Source organism: Chenopodium album, chromosome 5, assembly GCF_948465745.1.
Source record: "Chenopodium album chromosome 5, dcCheAlbu1.1, whole genome shotgun sequence".
Lineage (NCBI taxonomy): Eukaryota > Viridiplantae > Streptophyta > Magnoliopsida > Caryophyllales > Amaranthaceae > Chenopodium > Chenopodium album.
Window position 1 is genome coordinate 65,135,911 of NC_137838.1, and position 23,642 is coordinate 65,159,552.

General features: G+C 34.0%; 2 protein-coding genes across 2 annotated transcripts; one reads left to right on the top strand and one right to left on the bottom strand.

Annotated features, from left to right (window-relative positions):
• The first annotated feature begins 2,662 nt into the window (after positions 1 to 2,662).
• LOC145630868 (homogentisate solanesyltransferase, chloroplastic-like) lies at positions 2,663 to 14,217 on the top strand. Its single transcript, XM_081683001.1, has 10 exons — positions 2,663 to 2,920; positions 4,120 to 4,241; positions 4,349 to 4,495; positions 5,216 to 5,441; positions 7,812 to 7,885; positions 8,793 to 8,885; positions 9,862 to 9,979; positions 10,103 to 10,165; positions 10,666 to 10,698; positions 13,942 to 14,217. The coding sequence occupies exons 1-10, from the start codon at positions 2,708 to 2,710 to the stop codon at positions 14,014 to 14,016; spliced, it is 1,164 nt and encodes a 387-aa protein (XP_081539127.1). The 5' UTR covers positions 2,663 to 2,707; the 3' UTR covers positions 14,017 to 14,217.
• Positions 14,218 to 14,587: 370 nt separating this feature from the next.
• LOC145633014 (IQ domain-containing protein IQM6-like) lies at positions 14,588 to 17,437 on the bottom strand. Its single transcript, XM_081685326.1, has 8 exons — positions 17,166 to 17,437; positions 16,710 to 16,824; positions 16,522 to 16,587; positions 16,310 to 16,398; positions 16,130 to 16,220; positions 15,603 to 15,842; positions 15,419 to 15,520; positions 14,588 to 15,301 (listed from the first exon to the last, which is right to left on the bottom strand). Exons 1-8 carry the CDS (start codon positions 17,435 to 17,437, stop codon positions 14,588 to 14,590), a joined length of 1,689 nt encoding a protein of 562 aa, XP_081541452.1.
• Positions 17,438 to 23,642: the final 6,205 nt, after the last annotated feature.

The window sequence follows — 23,642 nt, forward strand, 5'->3', positions numbered from 1 at the left end:
TAGCATTACATTACATATCTTTTCCCATTATGTTGAAAAACATGAAATAGTCATTATATTACCATCACAATTATAATTCATTAATCACTTAATTTCATATTTGATTGACAATTTAAAAAATTGTACTCATATTCATATTCAACATTAAAAGATGATTATTGTGATTATATAGCATAATTTCCTATCAACATATTAAAACATCCATGTGGCCAGTGAATTAAATTATGATACCCAACATAAAATAGTATGCTACAAACATAGTGCAAAGAATTTTAATGACCGTAGCATAAGAGTATCACAAATCACTCACAAATACTTGTGATTCCTAAACAATTAATCGACATATATAATACCTTGAAGAAATCGAATTATATCAAAAAAAAAATTCAACAAAAAAAAATCACATTTGACAACCCTTAAATAATAAGATATAATAGATTAATGAAGAGTATTATTACACAATCACATTAATCTATATTGATCATTAACTAATACTATCGGTGGTAATTGAAACATAAATTTATTGAACTACATCATCTACGCAGATTTCAAAGTAAAAAAAAAAAAATCGAGACATTAAACCCTTGAACAGTTGAATGATATATCAACATCATCTAATTAAGCTTATGTAATGCTTCATTATAAAATATTAACAATGATAATCATTAATCAAGCATTACTAAATTACAGTAGAAAATTTAAATCATAATAATCATGAATATATGTACAAAAATCAAGTTATTTAATCAATTGTATAGACAGCAGTCATGGCTCATGGTTTGTCGGCATCTAAGCGGAACATAACAAACAAATTAAAGACTTAAATGGCTATACACCTATATAAATAAGTATGCATACACTGATGCAACACAAAGCATGCAGGGTAAGACTAAAGAAGTTTAAGCTAATAGGAAAATAGAGGGAACAAATTACTATTAAAAGACTTTCCTTGATATATCTATTTAGAATAACAAAATTTATCATGTTCGTATTCAACTTTGCAAAATTGAACCATTAATTTAGAGACATGCAGAGGGGTTAAGTCTATAATTAAAATAAATATTCTACAATTATAGCACTTAAACAATAATCCCCAAGCAAAACAATAATTTGTACTTTTATATAGGACAAACAAAACGTACTTATACGGTGTTAATCCGTAGGAAAGATGGAAAGTATGTAGAAGTTGCATACCCCCTTTGATAATACATTTTTAAGGCTGATCCGCTATCTAAGTTCGATGATGATTGCTATCTAATCCCGATAATGAATTTCGTTTTTCTTTATCAGTTACAGATTGGCGTTCCACAAATATTTTCAAACAGTAGTAGCAATTAATCACGTGATTCTCTGATTGGTTAGAGAGTGGTGCTGATAACGTGTTATTAAATAAAGAGAACGGGAGGGAAATTGGGGAGAGCATTGATCGGTATAATTCTATTCCATATGATGGGGGAATATCTAAATACAATATAGATAGGGTTTACTTAGATAAGAATATAAACCCTATACCTATCTAGAATATTCTGGAATAATACAGGTAAACAAATTTTTGTCTGCGGCTGACCACATGGTGCGGCAGGGGTTACTTGTAGGGTGTTACTAGTTTTGTCAGGGGTTACTTGTAGGTGTTAATTGTATTCTGGGGTTACTTGTATGGGTGTTACTGGTTTTGGTCAAGGGTTACTTGTAAGGTGTTAATGGTTTTGTCGGGGGTGACTTGTTGGTGTTACTTGTATCATGAGGTTACTTGTACGGGTGTTACTGGTTTTGGTCAAGGGTTACTTGTAGGATGTTACTGGTTTTGTCGGGGGTTACTTGTAGATGCTACTTGTATTTTGGGTTACTTCATTACTTGTAGTGTGTTACTGGTTTGGTATGGGGTTTTGCTTTAAGAGTTACTTGTAGGAATTACTCAGAATACAAGTAACACCTACAAGTAACTCATACAAGTAACCCCACGATACAAGTAACCTCATAATACAAGTAACCTTAGAATACAAGTAACCCCTGCCGCACCATGTGGCTTGCCGCACTGAAAAACTTCTGATATAAGTAATACAATGGGCAACCACATTATATTTCATAAACCACATTATATTTCATAACATGTCAGAACTTATTATTATTATTTTTTTTTTCTGATTTGATAAGAGTATATCTTGTAAAAGAAAAAAGGAAAATAAAAATAAGGAAAATTTGTCAATTACTACCGCAACTTAATACCACTTTGTAAATTACTACCACAAATTAAAAAGTTGTGACTTACTACCGCAAATTTTTTAAGATGTTGCGATTACTACCAAACCTCCATTAAACCCAACTATGACGTCATTATATCACTTTAACCCATGGTTAAAGCTCTTAACCATAGTCAAATATGGGTTAAAGCCCTTAACAATGACGTCATTATATCTCTAATCCATTTTTTTTGGGCTGGTTAAAGCCCTTAACCATGGTCAAACATGAGTTAAAGGGATATAATGACGTCATAGTTGAGTTTAATGGGGGGTTTGATAATAATCGCAATATTTTAAAATTTTTTACGGTAGTAATTCACAACTTTTTTTAATTTGCGGTAGTTTTTTACAAGGGGGTATTAACTTGCGGCAGTAATTGACAAATTATCCTAAAAATAAAATAAAATTCAGTGACTCAACCTCTTTCTCAATCCTGCTTGACTGGACGTGTTGCTTCTGAATTCGAAATGGAGCTCTTACAGTGTTCATCCACTTCCACTCATCTTCATCCTATCTCTTCAATTAAACGAAATTCCTCTAATCCCACTTCTATTCTTAATCAAAATCCCTCCAAAATTTCATTGGGATTTCCCACAAATTTCTCTTCCCTTCAATCAACAAGAAAATGCAGATTACCCAGCATTACAATTTCCAGCTCTCGTCCCCGTTTATCCATCCGGGTATTTCCCGTAATTTAGTTTATTTTTTTTAATTGCAATTATTATTTCATATAATTTATGTAATTATTTTTGTGTCTGTTTGATTTTTGGATGAATTTCTTGTACTTGTGATGATGATGGTTGGAATAATTATTGGGATTTTACTGTGATTAAGCTTTATATTTTATTGATTGAGCTGATTGAATTTGAAAATTGATTTGAATGGAGAACAAAGTAGTGGAATTTGAACAAGATTTTACGACTCTAAACCGATATAACTCGACTTCAATCTTGAAACTGACCTACATATCTTTGATATCCCTTGGTGGGCTGTACAGTATGTATTGGGGTTGCATTCAAAGGCTATGTCTTGTGTGTGTTTCAGTGAACAAAGTTGCTGGTGTCATATTTGTAGTTTGAGGGTTATAAAATATATTAGAACTTTGAAATTAAATGAATTTCAGTAAGGGACTCAATGTTTGGTGTGCCTTTATTGAGAAGCATTCACAATTTATATAAATCATTGACAAATTTTAAACTTTAGAGACCTGAAATCTTAATGAGAGGCTATTCTTTGGTGGTTTGTGACTTGTAAACCATATTAGGTGTATTTGTTATTGCTACATGCCTTGGATGAATCGACAAAGGATTCGAAAATTTAGGAGTAGAAATTTTCATAGTCAATCTCTTGTGGTCGTCTTTGGTTTACATATACATTTTACCAGTATCTTTGAGCTCTAGTAGGTGGAGTGGAATTCCTGCCTTTGCCATGCTTGTCTATTTTGTTGTAGTTTCCTTAGATAATGATGAAAGATGTTCATTCAAGAAGTTAGGAGCTGTTTTCTATTCGATATCCCTTTTGATCCTCTTTGGAAATCTAGCATATCAGCTGTTAACGAGTACACATGAGTTAATAATGCATGAGCCAATATAACACCAATTAAGTTGCACCAGTGTGTTTTCTGTCAAGCAGGGAAAGAATAACATCATTTTCAAAATCGCAATCATTTACTTCAATATGAAAATCTGTCCAAGCTCTTAGCCTTTGCAAAAATTGGTAATCCAACACAAACGACCTAATGTCGTTGAGAAAGATTGTTATTGTTATATGAAGCTAAAGTTCTCTTTAATTGTATGATTTGCGTGTAGTTGTGTATTTGTGTAGCCTTGTGTGATCTCTAGCACATCCTATTGATTTAAGATTTTCAAGTGGTGTTTAGGCTAGTGCAGAAGCTGGAGCCGCTGACTCTGATCCAGTTGTAGACAAAGTTTCAGAGTTCAGAAATGCCTTTTGGAGATTCCTAAGACCACATACTATTCGTGGAACAGCTTTAGGTTCCTTGTAAGTTGCTTCTGTTCTAATCCTGCAATTTCTGTTGTTAAGGTTATTCTTCTTATGAAGGCCTTGTGGGTATACTGAGCTACTCTTTCTATACTTCTTATTGGCAGTGCTTTGGTGGCGAGAGCACTTATTGAAAATCCAAATTTGATAAGATGGTCTCTAGTGTTAAAGGCCGTTTCTGGTCTTGTCGCTCTGATATGTGGGAATGGCTATATAGTGGGCATCAATCAGATCTACGATATTGGTATTGATAAGTATGCAATTATAATTGTGATATAGTGTCATTTGGTTTGTAATTTTTCTATTTGGTTTTTAAGAGGCTAATGATCATTGGCACCTTCTAGTATCTCTTATGTATGCCTATACCATGCATTTCAACCTTATTGAATTTCTGATGGGAATTTTTTAATTGAATTCGAATATTCCTACTTACTTTTTCGGGGGCATATTTGTTGGATAGGTATAACTAATTATAAGATGATCCTTATTTGGCCATTTTAAGGCGTCTAATTTACTTTTAAGGCGTCTATAACATAAAATTCTAAATCTTGAAAATTATACAAGACCTTGATGCCGTTAGCACTTGGCTACCACCAGTGTCCCTGAATTCTCTTGAGTCTGGCATACTTCTATCCATCCACTTCAAAATTATTGCAGAATGTGTTGCAAACACAAACACAAATAACTTTAAATGATTTGAAGTGCAAACACAAACACACACTTTGACATAATTATGAAATTGGAATTTTTGTCATTAGCAACTTAAAATAATCCAGGAAATGCACATCCTTGAATTTATTATTACTTACCGCTGAAAATAATTTCATCTATATGACAGTTGCACTTCAAATCTTCAATTATTGAGGGCAATTTTTGTCTGGTGGCAATGTTCAGTATTTTACCTTTCTGGATTTGGATTTCCTAAACTTGTTGTAGTTGAAATAGTAAGTGCGATTTTCTACTTGTGGTTACAGGGTGAACAAACCTTATTTACCTATAGCAGCAGGAGACCTTTCTGTCGGATCTGCATGGGTGCTAGTGTTGGCTTTTGCGGTCACTGGATTTTCTATTGTTGCATCAAACTTTGGTCCTTTCATAACGTCCCTATATTGTTTGGGATTGTTTCTTGGAACCATCTATTCTGTTCCTCCATTTAGAATGAAGCGATTTCCTGTCGTAGCATTTCTTATAATTGCAACGGTATGCTTTTTATTTACTTCTGTCTTCTACTAGCATTTAAAGTTTGTAGCTTATTACTTAGCTTCACACTGTGGAGTCGCATTTACTCTTTGGCAAAGAACATATATATTTTTTAAGATTATTTGATGCACAAACGATTCCATGGTTAACCATTATAACATATTCTATAACATCATATTTTTCTTGAAGTATTTTGCATTTTACATACTACCTACGTTCCAGAAAGTTCAAATACTCTTGTTTCAAAGAAAGTTTGAAAAAAGGGGAGTGGGTGTAAGAAAAAGGTGGATAACAAGTAAAAAGGTGTGACACCGTACTGGGTAGGGTCGGATAGAATTAGCCAAAACACCATGTCACTCCGACAATACAACTCTTCTAATTCCTAGATATGGAAACACCACTAGGAACAATTGAGAGAAGAAACTTGGATACAGTAGCACCACCCAAGGATTAGGGAGATAGTACTCTACCTAAGAACACTCAAAGTGTAATTATATTTCATACTCAAAAGCTTGAGTTTCACGGTTACATTCATGGCTTATTTATAGCTTTAATTTAGTCACTATTACAACCAACTAAGTTGATGCAAGAAGCTAATTAATGCAAGGAGTAGATGATAGTGTTGGATTTTGATGTTGTCAACATGGGGGGTATAGGATGGCGACATAAGGGAGCTTTTAGATATTTGTCAAACTTCCCTTGTTGGAGTCTTGGAGAAGACTCGACCTCGAGTCTTGGCTCTTCCCCAGTCTCATAATATGGAGACAAATCAACAACATTAATTGTAGCTGAAATATTGTATTCCCTTGGAAGCTCGATCTTATATGCATTTTCTCCGTGTGTTCGCCTACAATTGTTTCCCAAGCCAAACCACCGGTGAAAGCCCTTTCAAGATCGTCAACGATAAAAATCCAACTATACCGGTTGATCTTGTTCCACTGCCCTCTCCTAACCACTTTAGTGGTGATGCCAATGAACTAGAGAAATCAAGAATATATATGAGAAGGTTAAAGCTCAAATCATAAGGCAAAATTAGCGCTATCAAGAGCAAGCTAACAAGTTTCGTAAACCTACTTGTCTTAAAGAAGGAATCTGGTTTGGATTCACTTAAGTAAGGAAAGGTTTCCAAGGGTAACAATTGGTAAACTCAAGCTTAGACCATTCAAGGTGCTAAAAGGATCGGAGAAAATGCATATAAGATCGAGCTTCTAGGGGAATATAATGTTTCAGCTACATTTAATGTTGCTAATTTGTCCCCATATTACGAGAATGGGGAAGAGCAAAAACTCGAGATTGAGTCTTCTCCAACAAGGGAAGTTTGACAAGGTTTGAAAAACATCTAGAAACTTCCTCATGTCGGCATCCTATACCCCTCCATGTCGGCAACATCAAAATTCAACCTTATCATTTACTCCTTGCATTAACTTAAATTGGTTGTAATACTGACTAAATCAAGGCTATAAATAAGCCATGAATGTAACCCTGAATCTCAAGCTTTTGAGTATGAAAATATAATTACACTTTGTGTTTTCTTAGGTAGAGTACTATCTCCTTAATCCTTGGTGGTGCTACTGTATCCAAGGTTCTTCTCTCAATTGCTTCTAGTGGTGTTCAGTATCTAGGAATTAGTAGAGTTGTGTCGACGGAGTAGCCGAACCAACGTGGTGTTTTGGCTAATTCTATCCATTCAACGTTTTGACCACTCTTCTAAAACTTTCTTGAATTTTATTCTTGGTTCTCTTTTAAAACTCCCTTCATTTTCTTAAATGCTCTTCTGTTTACTCAAGTTTTTTAAAGCTCTTTTAAATGGTGAATTTGTTATGTCCTTTTCTTTATATTGTACGATTCCTTATGACGATTTATGTTAGCCGAGCCCAAATTATTTTGGGACTAAGGCTTTATTGTTGTTGTTGTTGTTTGAAATGAGTTAATCAAGCAGTTACTAAAGTATGATGGAAGGGTAGGCTTGGCCTCTTTTTTATTAGGAGTGTTGGGTTTGTAGAGATACTTGCAATGTCTATTACTCTATTACATATGTTTGTATAAAAATCTGGACCAATACACCAATTTTCTGATCTGTCAAGAATTGGTTTCACCGGGTACCCAGGGGTACTGAATCCAAGAAATGAGGCTTTGGAACCGGTCATGAATGGTTCCGAGATATTGGATCCATTCTGGTCCCGGTGATACCAAATCTGAGTCCAGAACCAGGTACCTGTTATTTTTGGTCACCCCTAGTTATTGCTATTGGGGTATATTTGTGAGCGTGGTGTCTACATGAGCAGATTCATCATAGCTGAGATACTTGTGCTGGGTTACTTTATGCACTTTTCAACATGGCTATGAAGATAATGCAGAATAACTTTGCAGGTTCGTGGATTTCTTCTTAATTTTGGTGTATACTATGCCACCAGAGCAGCTTTAGGACTCCCATTTGAGTGGAGGTATGTCTCTGTTTCTCAAATCTCAATAGACAGTTTTTTAGAAACATGAGTTTGTTCTTTCTATAATTAGGTAAACGGTGCAGAGGGCTTTTTATATAATAATAAGAATAATAATAATGCTCATTTTGTCTAGAACAATGATTGAAAAAGTGAATTTTTACATAAGTATTATACAATAGAAGTTTTTAATGTATAGAAAATTGTTTCATATATCTCTGCCACCCTGATCCAGAATTCTGATAGCAAAAACCTAGCATTTTGTAATCTGTTTGGTGAATTATTCGATTCTATCACTGACTTCCTTAGTAAGAGTTATTAGCAGCTGTCTATAATGTTTGTTTTAAGCTGTAATTATGGGCTGTTTATGTATTTTCTTTGAGGCCTGATTTTGTGCTAAAATGCTCAATAGTTTTGTATTAATGTCAATACCAATACTATCCCAGTATAATTAAGATCTTACCTAAAGCAAGGCATATGCTACTTGGATTTTGCATTTCACCTAGTACTTGTGTTGGATATACTTCAACATGGTTATAAGTTTTATCATGCAAGACATTTTACAAATTGGTTGGGCTGGATACTGGGCTACATACTTGTGTTTGACTGTAGAAGAGTCTAAGTAACATAGAGTGGACTGAGGGGAGTGGCATGTGTGGGGGAAAGTTATGCACCCCTATTTCTGCAGTAGCAGAGTTGTTACCATTGATGATTTGCAGAAACCATGTGTTATTTGACAATATATAAGAAGCCCAAATAGTTAAATAGATTGAGTCCAGTATAATGCAAAACTACTCTGACTTTAGTGTGACACTAGTCGAAATTTTACTCTTTGATGTTGGCATGTGCACCACTGTGATTGACCTAGTCTTTACATTTACACACTCTATACTGTGATTTTGATATGCAGTTATCCTGTGGTATTCATCACAACATTTGTAACTTTGTTTGCATTGGTGATTGCCATAACAAAAGATCTCCCAGATGTGGAAGGAGATCGCAAGTAAGTCCTGCTTCTATCATCTTTTCTTTGTAATTGTTTCATGAATTTTCTATTAATTGCATGTTTGCTTTAAGCATATAGTATTTTGAAGAACAGCGGGAGGGCTTCATGTGAAAGATGGATTTTTGAGATTTATTGAACAAATAGACGTAAACATAAGTACATAACAAACAGCTAGTAGAAGTGAGACAAGACTAATTACTTTTAAAGAGAATTTCTATCATCCATCAAGTTTCTGGGGATAGTGGGAATTCGAAGTTTTGAACACATTTGATGATCTTGTTTCCTTTAGGGCATCATAGGGTTTACAACTACATATGGCACTCATTTCTCTGGAAAAAAAAATGTGTTAATAGTTTAATATGATAAACACTCAGCTTCTAATTTCATGCATATAGCGAGAAGTGGTTAATGTAATGGTGAATTGATATGTAGTACTGTACTCCCCTTGATCTTTTATTACTGCCTATTGTAGACACGGAGAAAATTTTGAAGTAGGTTAGTATGTATAGGATAAAATCTAAGAGAGATGATGTAAAAGGTGGATGGGTGTAAGAAAATGAGGTAAGACGGGTAATATGGTAAATCGGGCATGCTAAAAGAGCTGGCTAAAATAGAAAGTGGGTAGCACATAAAAGAACGGAGGGAGTACTTCCATTAGGCTTTGTCATTGCATATACAAGAATAATTTTATGAGAGTTAGATGCTATAAGAAAGAGATAGTAAGGCCTGATTATATTGAAAAGAGAAAATTGGACAAATTTTAAATTTCTGTAGATGTAATAACGGAAATTAAAATGTGCTGGTCAAATCATGAGATGGAAATTGCACTACATAATCTAGGAAAACTTTAAATGGAAATTGTATACACCATTGTATGACAAAGGGACTATCACTGGTAACATGCTTTCTTTTCATAATTCTCATGTTCTTCTCCAATGAAATTTTAAATTAATGTAAGATAATGCTTTTACAGGTTTCAGATATCAACCCTGGCAACAAAGCTGGGGGTGAAAAATATTTCACTGCTTGGTTCTGGCCTATTGCTGGTTAACTATATTGGTTCTATTGTTGCTGCTGTTTTCTTACCCGAGGTGAGTGTTCTTTAATTGACATGTTCACAGTATATCTTTACTTGTAGTTTAGGCTTTGGTTTTAGACAGTTGTATTTTGCTGAGAAAACTCCCTGCCATATGATTGGTTTGCTTGTTGTTCAGGCCTTCAGGCGCAGCTTGATGATACCTACACACACCATTTTGGCAATATGTTTGGTTTTCCAGGTATGCGCTCATACTGTTGATAGGAAAAAATCTTAAATGACTGATCAATCATTATCATGTTAGAGGGGCAAAATGCGTTATGATACCATCGTCATTTTTAACGTTAAGCCTAGTCCTCATGAAATACGTGATAATGTGATATCATGTTTGGAACTAGTAAATATTTCGTAGACATGTCATCCCTCAAAGCCTGTGGATTGTGGGATTTATGCTAGATTGCAAGTGTTGCTGGTGATGAGCAGAAGCAATTTCAACTGAATCTTTATGGCCTAGGCTAAAATTGTCCAAGATACATGTGCAAGTGTTGGTTTAAGCCAGATTTTTAATATTTTGTTGGTTGAAATCAAAATATCAACTGTCAAGTCATGCTACCTGCATTAATATACCGATTCGTGTGCTTAAGCTAAAGTGGATATATCATCTAACATGGGTTAAATATTCACCAAGTATCTTTATTTCTGATGTGAGTTCTTTGTGTGTTTTGTTATTCTTGTTTTCAGACATGGTTGCTCGACCAAGCTAAATACTCCAAGGTAATACTTTATATGTTTTTGTTAATGTTATGCTAGGGCCAAATTACTGTGATTATTATCTTATTTCAGATCTTTCTTGATAGATTTGCGTTATTGTAGAGATGGAAATTTGATCATTATCACTGTTTGTTTTCTGATTGAGTCTTTTCTTCTATTCCGTCTAAAGATATTCATACACTTTTCTGAGTAAATGATTCAAAAGTATAATCTAGATCAAATTGGCCTTGTGGTAAACACGAGGATTTCAAATTTCAGTATTGATTGTGTGGACCGTACTCTGACCCTTAATTTCACTTCAATTTGCAAGTTAGATCTTGACACTTGCACGTTAGTATGACTCTAATACACTTCATTTTGGGCCAAAATCAGTCAAAGCTTTCATAAAATGGTCATGTCTAACACTTGGATACATATCTGCATCTGACAAGTGTCTGAGTAACATAGGTTTTGGATGGAAATTCTGGCTGCTATTTTTGTGCTGCTACTGAAAATTAAAGTTACTCCTACAAATGGTTGACCAGAACAAGGATGGAATTCAGTTCATAAGATGGAATGTAATAGTGTAGGTGACAAATTCTCCTAATGATGTGAACCAAAGCCATGACAATTGCTTCTCAGTCACTAACAATTTGATTAAGATATCTCTTTTAAGGGAAAGATAATAAGCCTCCAAAGAAGCTAAGAAAGCTTCTATACCCTGTGAAAACCACATTTAAAGCCGTCACTACTCAGCTTCACTTTTTTGAGATGTGCTGGATCAACAGGAAAAGCTGACCCTTTCCATGGACCATATTTGAATCAATTTCATCATAATGTGATAGCTAAGTCATCACTTTCAGTTTCATGTGAATGTTTGGTCAATCTTGGTAAGGAAGTTGGAAGCATATTGATGAAAATACCATCTAGTAAGAATCCAGCTGCTGGCTAAGGCTGAGAGATCCAGCCAGATGTGACATTATATGATAGTATTTGAAGGAAGGACAGTTTTCAAATGGCCACAGTAAAATTGTGGTCATTGTATAAAATTAAATCACAGCCATTCATTTTTATTGACTAATATAAAAATTTGAAGAAAAAAAATTATTATTTGCCATGTTCTTATCAGTTCTCTTTCAGTTTCTTCTTTGTTTACTCAGTACTGGGTATTTTTTTCCCTTTAGTTCTCTTCAATCTTTTTTCACCTTGGGTTATTTTATAGGAAATTTTGTCAGAAAAAACCATTTATAACAACTTTTTTGTTGGAAAAAACCTTATAAATTTTTTTTTGGCAACTGGAAACCAGATTGTAAATTTTTTTTGTTGAAGACAACCAAGAACACTAATTCACTTAATTAACCACTAATTTATCTTATTTATTCTAATTACTCTCATTTAGGTATTTACTAATTAAATTAATATATAAATTAAAAAAATAAAACACAAACAAAATGCACCACCATCCCACCACCAATCAGCCACTCCTTCCCCCTCCCCATCCCCATCCCAGCCACCGCATATAACCCCCACTCTCAGCGACCAACGTCCAATCCATTGCCGGTCTGCCACGTTCGCGACCTTGGCTGCTGCCCGCCAAGCTCCTCTGCTTCAACCAGCCCTCCACAACAACACATCACAACCTGCCTCCTTCACCAAATATCAGCAACCACAATTTAATCATAAAACGCTTCAAACCGTCAACAATTCAACTCACCAATCAGCACTCTGGCCACCGCCCAAGTCTCACCGTACTAACTTCGGTCGCAGCCGCAGCCTTAGGACCACTCTATTGGTGGGAATTTTCGAGTTAGGGTTTAGAGGATGGTCGCGTGCGGCGAGGGTAAAGGGGAAAGGAGGGGGTCGATTTGGCGGAGGAGGTGGGTCGACAGGGGTTGGGGGTTCTAGGCGGCTGGGGATGGGGAGGGGGCTGCTACCACGGGAAGGGGAGAAGGAAAGGGTGGTTGGCTGGTGGTGATGGGGGTGGTTTTTGTTTTTGTTTGTTTGTTTGTTTGTTTTTTTTTTTTTTAATTTATAAATTAACTTAATTATTAGATATTTAAGTGAGAATTATTAGTAATTATATGGATTAATGGAAAATTAGAGTTTAATTGTGTGACTAGAGACCTCAGGTTGTCTTTAACAAAAAAAATTTACAATTTGGTTTCTATTTGCCAAAAAAATAAGGTTTTTTCCAACAAAAAAGTTGTTATAAATGGTTTATTCTGACAGATTTTCCTATTTTATATTGAAATTTGTGAATAATTTTACGGTTTTGAGTGAGATTCCCTGCATACATTAGTTATTTTTGGGTGGTGGGAGCCTGGGAGGCTGTATAAGATTAATTCAGGAAAAATAGGAGAATTGGAGAAATCTGATTGTTGAAAATTAGGCCTAGGTCGATTTGTAGATAGTCTTATTCAAAGGATTTAATGGAAGCGAGTTGGTTTGGGTCATAGAGATGCCAATTTCGTACAAGGTTGATAATAATCTAATCAAACCTATAGAAAACATAACTTCATCAATTTGAACCTGATTTGCTTGTATATAATCAATGCGATTTAATTGATTTTGTCTTATACAATCTCGTAAATGATCAATATGATTCAACTGATTGTATGATGGTATTTTTTTTTTAATTTTATTTGGTCAATTTTTTTTTAAAATAAAATAAAAGGTAAACCATTAATAGAAATGAACGGTTGTGATTTGATTTAGTACAATGGCCACTCAAAAGTCATCCTTGAAGGAGCCATACTAATTGCTAACCTCTAAATCAATCACTATTACTCAAAAGTAGTGAAGGGAAATGGAGGGGAAGGAAAGAGTGGCCTTCCATTTTCCTTCCAAATCTCTTTAACAATGGAGGAATTAGAATTATTAAAAGGGGAAGGAAAACGGGTCCCTCTATTTTCTTTCCCTATGTCTTATCTAACTAAGGTATTCTAATAAAACAAAAAAAAAAAAAAAAAAAAAAAAAAGCCAAGAAATGGAAAGAAAAAGGAAAAGGAATTTGTATCCCTCACTTTCCTTTACCCCCATTGTTCCTATCCAAACATAGTGTAGTGTGATGTTTCATGCCAAGTTCAAGCTTTCTTCACATCGTTTTCTTCTTTGAACCTTAGTCTATTATGATTGTTTAGCAGTTCTTTCTTCCCCCCCCCCCCCCCCCCCCCCCACCCCAACTCCAGTGCCCCATCCCCCAGTGAAAGGTGCTTGCTTGTATAAGCAGCTTCCAATTTCTGATTATTCTTTGACCTCATTTTGCAGGAAGCAATCACAAATTTCTACAGATTTATCTGGAACCTATTTTATGCAGAGTATATTATATTTCCTCTGCTTTGAAAATTCAACGGGAGAATGGGTGAACAGGCAAGAATTTTCCTGATTTTGTTTATATTTCAACATACTGACTGTATCTAAATAGCATAGCATGTACCCTATTTCGGGACCATGTAATGTACCAAAATGTATGACATTCTAGGTTATTGTCATGATACCTTTATTCATCACCATATATTGATATCTAAAGCTATAGTCGCATCAGTGCAAGCGTGCAAAAGAGTCAGTAATATGATGATTTTCCAGTGCCTGTTTGGTAACTAGTAGGGGGGGGGGGGGGGGGGGGAGGTAAAAGTTGTTCATGTCATAAGTTGTACTCTATCCTTGACCAATAGCTAAATCGAGTCTGGTTCACAATAATAAGGGTATCTAGTAATTGCTTAGTTTGTTTGGTGAATAGTTAATATCATTGTCAAAAAGAGCAAAACAAGAGTTGCCTAAAGATACATGGTTACGTACAACATACTTACATGTCACAGTTCTTGATGCTTTTCATAGTCGAAAGCAGAAAGTTTCAGCATGGCTTTAACTTTTTACTGATTAGTAGTTAGCGTCTGGATATTGATTGATTTGTTCAGGGGTCAGGACTAAGGTTACTTTTACTTGGAGACGTTTCTTTGTGTAAACCTGATGATGTTCGGGGGGTATAATTCATGCTCCGAGGAGTAGCATTACTACTCCTTGGAGACAATTGCACTTGCTCCAGCACTTGGCATTGCAATCTTGAAGGATAATCCCTCACACACCCAATTCTAGGTCCGGCTCCCGTTGTCCATTTAAATTGTAAATGTTCACCCAATTGGTAAGATCTGGTTCTTCTGTGACTTTGGATCCTCTTGAGGATTGTTGCTTCTGATATTGGCTCTTCAAACTCAGGATCGTCATACACCTCAAATATGTTCAGTTTAGGACACATAAAATCATGCTCTGAGAGTAGCGTTTCTTCTGCTGTCTCAAAGCCATCGTCAGTTGAGAAATTTTCTTCAACATCATCATCATTTGTGGGACTTTGTTCTGGTGGTGGTTGTGGTGTCTTAAACTCTTCTTCCACCATTTCATGCATGCTTGGAATTCGAAGCTTGGCAATCTTAGAGCCTAAAAGTTGAGATCTTTTTATTAGCATGGCCGAGGTGGCAACTTCTGAAAGCTTCAAAACCTGCGGCCTTGGTTGATTATCATCTTGAGTTAAACAGCTTGAACTTGTACCTTCTTCCTCTGTTCTGAATTGATTCGTACGGAATGCAGGAGTTTTGCTACCAACTCCATCTTCTTCCTCTTGTGGTGTGCTCTACATTGACAAAACAAAATCAGGCAAGTACATTATTCTTTACTCTATAACTCCAAATAGTAGCTAGAGGCATTAAACGAGTCGTTCAGATAGAATTCGGTTTGGAATTCTACTTACCTTGACACAAGTGAGATCGACATTATGCTCTTTGAGGAACGACATAAATGCCTGGAAGTTTTCTTCTGTAGGAAGGTAGTGACCACTGTGAGGCCAAACTGACTGTAACAATTGAACAGATTGTTGTTCAAAACTAAATCAAAATAAAGAAAAATAGTTCCAAAAATAAAGAAACTGTTAGTACCACTAAAATGCCATTGTCAACAATCAATCTGCCAGCAGATAATGTAGCTCCTCCAGCCAAAAAGCTTGAATGCTGAAATTTGCCTTTGATTTTCTGGGCAACATACAAGGTTTTTGTTGTGCTTAAAACGAAGATCCATTTAGTACCTTTAGGCACTCCTACCGTATCAACAGCCTGTCGAGTTGCTTTGTATATGAGCTTCCCGTTCTCTACTATTACTTCATAAGCCTCCCTCTCTCCCTATAACATGAATTCACATATCGTCTCAGGTTGTCCCTATAACATATGATAAGCGATAAACTAGAGCGGCTTTATTCATTGGTTTCCATCAATCCATGGAATATTTTATTCATGGGAAGGTATGGGGAGAGGTAGCAGGACAGATCATTTGCTTTAGGTCAATTCAATTTGGGTTAATTAGTCCGTTTAGTTTGTCTTCGATCATACCAATAACAGAATGGCTGGAAACTGTAAAGAAGAAATAATCGTAAAAAAGGTGTTAGAGAAGTTAAGGAAAAGCAACTCACTGGATCTAGGTACTTGATGCATTGTTGTTGAAGTCGTGATCGTGAGCATCTGTCGATTAGGTCAACTTCTTTTCCATCTCCAATGTCAAGCCTAGTTCAAACAGCCAAATTATGTTTGTCATGAATCTACCTTGAATATGGTTGTACTTTTTGAAATTGTGTTAAACATGGAATTTGTACCAATAGAAGAATGGTTGATTACTGTCACAATGAAGCCACCTTGCGTAGTAAAATTGTAGGTTATGTCCATAACGATGTCGAGGATCTATCTATCGATAAAGAAAGGACTGTGTTAGAAGTTTCGAAAAGATCCAACCTTTGTGTTGTTGATGAGTATATGATGTATGTGTCTGAAACGTGGAAAAAAAGTTTTTGAATAAGATTGAACTCACAGCCTCGAGCCAATGTTGCAGGGCAAGTTTCCTAGATTTTGAATCTTTAGACGAGCCTTTACCAACCTAAGTGAAGCCAAAAAATCATGAATATATGGATTAAGAAACAAGAATAACTGAATGTGCTAGGAATTGAGCCATTGAAGTATAATGCATATACACCAAGGTTAAAAATCTTGATTACTAACTTTAGCAGCCCTTGTTCTTGCTCTTGACCATCGCGAAAGAGCAGATTCAGGCTTCTCTATATCAAAGAATGATATAGAACTGTGCTTGAGTTCGGCAAAGTCTAGGACCTGCCACCTACATTGATCATATAGAGACTTCAGTTAAACAATAATTAACTTTTGTTTTCGAAAATATATTGGTACTAATATACAGTGGAACCTTCTTGATGCTAGGCATTTGTAACTGATGCATGAAGTTCATGGAAAAATCAAATGATATAATGATCTAACACATCATTTTAAGATGCTAGCAGTTTCTTGGCTAATGCAGGTTGACAGTTATGCATATAAGAATGCGACTAACATGTTACGTGCAATTTATGATGTCGATTCAAACTTGAATAACTAGTACAATGAGTCAATGACAAAATAAATTCAGCTTTGATGACCTAAAGAAAATAAAATAAGCAATCATACCATTTTTGTTCAGCAAGCACAGCACAATCTGCAAGCTGCCTTCTGATCCGAAAACTTTTGTACACTTTCTGTAATTTTACTGCAGCCAAACTTTTATTATCTCGCATCTTGGGTGTTAATGATGAGGATGGTATTTTTGGAGTAGTCTGATGTAGTATTCGAGAATATGTCAATTGTTTAGAATCAAGTTGTTCAGCATTAGCAGGTTCATCAACATTTTCCATATTACAGGAAAATGGAGTTTGCATCGTGATCTCTTGTTCTGAGTCCATCTCCTATAGACTTTACAAACTTAACATCCTCATCTTCTGATCTTCATTCCCTCTGCAAAGCCAAGTGATCTCTAGAAGACAGATTTGTGGCCTCGGAAACAAAAACAACTAGAGATCATTAGCCCCATAGAGTGTACCATGAAGGATGAAACTTTCATAAATATTTGTAGATGAACATAGTCTTTGAAAGTCCAACTCCCTGTAAAATTTACTTGAAGTTAGAATGCATATTCGGTTACATTGTACAACTAAGGCTGTGCTACATCAATATGAAGAATGTAGCATTTAAATGATCAATGATTCACCATCTGAAAACAATAGTCCCATACGAAAGACATTGGATAACACAAATTTTTATATGTGGTTGGTCACACTTTGTGGCCAGCCATCATGGGGGTTACTTTGGTTGAGTTATAAGGGTTACTCAGTAAATGTTACAAGGGTTTACTTCGTCAGAGTTATACAGTTACTCAATCAGAGATATATGGGTTACTTGGTTAGTATTAAACGGGTTATTGAATAAGTGTTATAGAGGTAATTTTGTACTTTTACAAGTTGTTAGTCTGCCACATGGTATGGCTAGCCACATACAAGATGCGTTGTTTTGGGTTCGAGTTTAAAATAATGTTAAACGCATACCAAATTCAAACAAAACGTGCATTGCACGGGTTTCGTTTAATAGAATTAGGTAGAAAAATGAACTCGTCTTTGAGACTCGAACCCAAAACTTTGGTCTAGCTTTGAACATTTCTAGACCCGTGACCCGAAGTGACTCGACTGAAAATAACCTGTGCTCCGACCCGATTGTCATGTTTATATACAGTAATAAAGTCTTATTAGATTGTGAAGTATTTTATTTCAATCGATTAGAATATATTATAAATGAATGTTGTACGTTTTGAACTACTTTTTTCGCTCCAAAAAAAAATTATGATATAAAAATAAATTTAGATGATAAATTATTTAATTGTTGTCTATGTGACGCAACATTTAGTGAAAAGTTGAAATGCCTAATGTTAGTGTCTCGTGGTCTGGCTAAACTTATCATTTATTCTATACCTGTGAAATATTGGTATTTTATCAGAAATAAAACTCTAAACCAACAATTTTATCATGTAAATCTATAACAATTTTATTGAAAATAATACTCTAAACTAACTTTTTCATCCTACAAAATCTATCAAAGTTTTTATCCTAACTAAAAAATACAACTTGTTTATTTAGTAAAAAATATATCTAAATAAATCCTACATGTCATATTAATATTTAATTTTTCTTATGTGGTGCGACAGTTGCCGAAAAGTTGAAACGCCAAGGGTCCCTTTCTCCTGCCTGGCTAAAAGTTTAGCTTTATATATTAGTTACTAGTTTTGTGCCCGGACGATGCCTAGATTGTCTAAACTTTTTAGCTTGAATGTTAAAGACAATCAAATAGCCCCTTTTGATAATGTAAAACATTTAGATATACAATATCATATCACTAAATTATATAATAGTGTATTTTTTTGTAGTTTTATTTGTAAATAGAAATCTATGTCACTATTAACTTGACATTTTTTATTGCACTTAAAGTACTTCAAATGAACTGAATACCAAAACAAAATTATTTTTAAATACTGATTTTTTTTTATTAAAATATATTATAAATAGATCTCATTTTAAGAAACTTTTTAAAATGAATTTTATAATGAAAAAAGTACTGAGTTATAAGATACTAGTTTTGTGCCCCGTGCGATGCTCGAGTTGTTAAATTTTGAGATAATTATATTATTTGAATTATTACCGCTCATAAAGATATGGGTGATTTTAGGAAATAGTTTGGGCTATCGAGTAGTTCTCGAAAGTAACAGAAGTAGCATGGTTAGAGCAATTAGAATAAATGAATATGGAGTTAAACCTATTTTCATATTAATGGATGAAATTTCTAGGATATGTTGTGATTTTAGCGTCTTTAATTGTGCTCATGTTTGACAAACTGGTAATACAGCTACCCATATGGGAGATAACCGGGAGATTGTTATGAATTGGTCACTACTCACTTGTACATACTACATATAAAATATTTGAATTTTATCGAGTATATAATTCTTAACCCAAAGTTTAATCTTTAAACCAAATTTTATTGAAAATAGATTTCAAAAATAATTTTTTTATCCTACAAAATCTATCTAAATCTATTTAATTTTTTTTTTTATTCTATTCTACAACAAATATATCAAATAAATCCTGCGTGGCACGACGTGTCGCTTGGAATTATTCAAGGGATTGCTTGCGTGATTATTAAGCAAAAACATCATTTACATACACCAAAAAAAAAAAAAACAAAAAACCCTCTGAAAATTGCGCATTATAGAGTGCATTGCATTTTATTATTCTAACTAGATGAAGCTCGTGCGATGCACGGTTTGTCAATATTTTTTTTAAAAAAAATATTTTTCACATTTATGTGATTTTTATTATTATATTAGCTTTAAAATATTAGATAAAATTTCTAATTTCAAAAGATAATATTTTGTATTTAATTAATTTAAACTTTAAAATTTCATTCGTCAATTTTGCTAACGTGGCATTTGAATTATTTAATTGTAAAATAAATAAATAATCTCTTATTTAATTGGCTACAACTTAAATTCAAAATCCTACATGGCGCGCTAAGAAAAATAAATCCTACGTGGCTCTCTAAAAACTCGGGGAAAAACTCTCCTATATATATATATATATATATATATATATATATATATATATATATATACTTCCTCCGTTCTTTTTTTTATTGCACCATAAGGGGTTTCACGCTTGCCAATGCATTACTTTGGCTATTAATATATTTAATTATACTTTTGTAAAAAATTTAAAAAATTAATATTTGAAAAGTAGATTTCAAGACGAATGTAACTAGATCCCACATGACTATGTTTTTCCTAATGGATAAATCACAAAAGATGGTCAAAGAAGATTAAGTGAATAGTGTAAAAGTCCTTATGGTGCTATAAAAGAAAAACGGAGGAAGTATATATATATATATATTAGATTGTTCCATTCTCTATATTAACTTTTTTTTTTTTTTTTGTTTTTTTTGAAACAATTCTCTTATTAACTTTGCACATTACTATCTCTCATAAGATGAAAAGATTATAAATATTTTACAAGAAATGAATACGACAATTAAAAACTCCATTCTTTGCGTTTCTCACTAGGTTAAAAATTTTATGCAAACCCCATTCATTGCCTTATATATTTAACAAGTTAATTGATCAAAGACAAGTTTCAAAAATCATGTAAATAAATAATAAACATGCAAAATGTGTTATACATATACTTAAATTAATTGTTGTTATGCAGAAAAATGAAAATCTTAGAACAAAATATAGAGTTACGACATACCATCAAATTAAAGGAGCTTTCTGCTTGATCAATCTGTAAACAGAATGCAACTTAAATGAAACATCAAGGAGAAAAGAGAAACAATGACACAAAATGATGGGACAAAATTTGTCAAAAGAGGAAAATTAATTAATTAAAGGTTGGATAAAAGAAGGGAAAAAACAATGTAGGATGGAGAAAATATCATTAATGGAAAAAATCAATTAGAAAAAACCTTTGACAACTATTTTTCTAAAATTTGTTTTATTTGTCTTTTTTTAGAGGAATATTTATTGACCTTTTTGTTTTTAATGGTTGTGGTTGTGATTAATAAGCGTTTATTGAAGAATGCAAAATTATTAACTATAGACACCCAAATGTGTCTCCCCAAAAACCAAACCCAGTGATAAATACATTTTATGTCATTTGATTATTGAACAAAGTGAAAGTGTGAAAAGTCTAGTGATGCGGTTATTTTATTAAAATTCCTTCTTTTTGTTTGCTCTATTTATGAAAATAGCCAGTCCAATTTAGTTTGGTCCATGATAAGGGTCCAATATGTAGAAAACTTGCTTAGATTTTATTAATTCCTAGTATCATGTTAGGATGTTTTTTTATTGTTTTCTAGTATTATGTTTATATCGCTTCGTATCCTTTCTTACATCATGTTAGTATCATGTTAGGGATCAAGCTTTGTTCTTTATTATTTAGTGACATCATAGGGTTTGTTATTAATCTTGTTAGTACCATGCCTAGGATCTTGCTATTATTATTAAGCTTTATTGAGATTGAGATTGTCATGATTATATTTGATAATATTATGTTGCTTGATATATATTATATTGTTATTGCTTGATCACGCCTTTTCTGCAGGTTTAAAGGGAATTTATACTTGAAATCACTCCTAATAAGATAATTAATAATTTGATCTAGGATAATATGATTTTAATTCAAGTCATCGCCAATAATAGATTTGTTTGTGCATTAATATTCAACCAACATAGATTAAATAGGTTTAGGGTTAACCTAATAATTGCATGTTAGTCAGAAAGCGCACATGAATATGAAAGAATAAAGTAGTGGATTATTTTAAGGCGGGTTCAATTTCTTTTAGGTTGGATTCGTACCTTCATCCCCGAATATCCAGTCATGGTTTCAGACCATTGTGAAGTTAGTGATCTCTAGGATCGTGAAGGGGTGTAACGTTCACCTTGTGAACGGTTTACAAGTTCCTAAAACTTGTTGGCGACTCTTTTGCTCTAGCTTCCTTCCCTTTGGACGCCACCATGCTTAAGTTATGATCACAGTGGAGTTTAAGTTTTGGATGCTTGAAATATTCCTTACATTAACACTATAGATTTTTAACAAAAAAAAGAAACTAGTTATTTGCCCGGTTTGGCGTTGTCTCAGCTCATCATAAATTTATAATACAAATTTTTACATACACCCCACGGCAGGGAACACTGCCTACACCCTCCCCACTCCGCGCGTGCCCTGCCCCCACCCCTTTTCATTTATGAATTTTTTGTAAATTTTTTATAATATGTTCATTTCTGTATTGGTAAATGTTCATTTATAAATATTATATGTTCATTCTATAACAAGGAGTTTTTGTTCAAATTAATATATTCTCTGAATTGAATTTTAAGAATATTTTATAAACAAAAATGAGAGAAAATTTATTTATAAGGATTGTTGCATTCAAATCATTTTTATTATTAGAAGTATTGCATCATCCAATGTTCATTTTTGTTTATTCGTGTTTCAACATATTTTCATTTTTGTATCATCAAATGTTCATTTCAAAAGCTATATATGTATAAGTTTTATAGTAAGATGTATGCAAATACATACGTTTTAGAATTGTATTTGTATAAATAAAACGTTGTTAAAAAACAATTTTCAATATAAAATAAATTCAATTTAATTACAATATTAGCGCATTTCCATACAGCTATACTATTACATGTAATTGTTTTATAAACATAAGAGTGAACATTATTGTTTGGGCAGTCGAAAGACTATCACGAAGTCGGTTTGAACATTTAGGTTTTTGTTTAAGATCATATTTTTTTTTTTTTTGGTTAAGCCGAGGGGCAAGCCCCAAAAAAGGAAAGAAAAACCTTAGAACAAACTAGGAAGAAAAAACGCAAGACAAAAAACAAGAAAGCATTAAAAAAAACTATACCTACAAAACAAGAAAAGTTTGGGAGGTGGAAGTATCTTGCTCCTGATCAGTCACCCAACTCTCATCCACACCTTTCAGCGTTTCAATTCTATTTCTCTTGCGTCGAACAATGGTTGAGAGGTGGAAGTATCTTATATTTCGATCTCCATCACGTATAGCATCTGCTCTCGACTTTTGGAACCAAAATGTCTCTTCCTCGTCAAGAACCTGATTCATCTCCTTCTTCAGCTTATCTTCTAATTTGATCAGGTGTCGAGGCCCTCCAGAGGATAAGGATTTTTGAATCCCTTCTAGTCTGGCCATAAGTTATGCCTTTTTGTTAAAAATATTTCGAAATACATCTCGATTCCATTCACTCAATTTCTCAGCAAAGTTTGGGAGAAAAGGGATCAAAGGGACATCATTGTTCCAATTCAAATTGACAAATTCCTCAAATTTTTCATGGTGAATCCAAGAAGCATGGAATCTGAAGGGCTTCAAAGCCTTCGAGATCGGAGCGAATCCAGTATTACTTATAATAATTGGGCAGTGGTCCGATGTGAATCTAGGGAGGTTGCGTACAGCCCCTTCGGGGAATTTTAATCTCCAATCTTCATTTGCAAATCCCCTGTCTAATCTCGCTGACTTAAAAGTAGCAGCTGATAACCCCCTGCA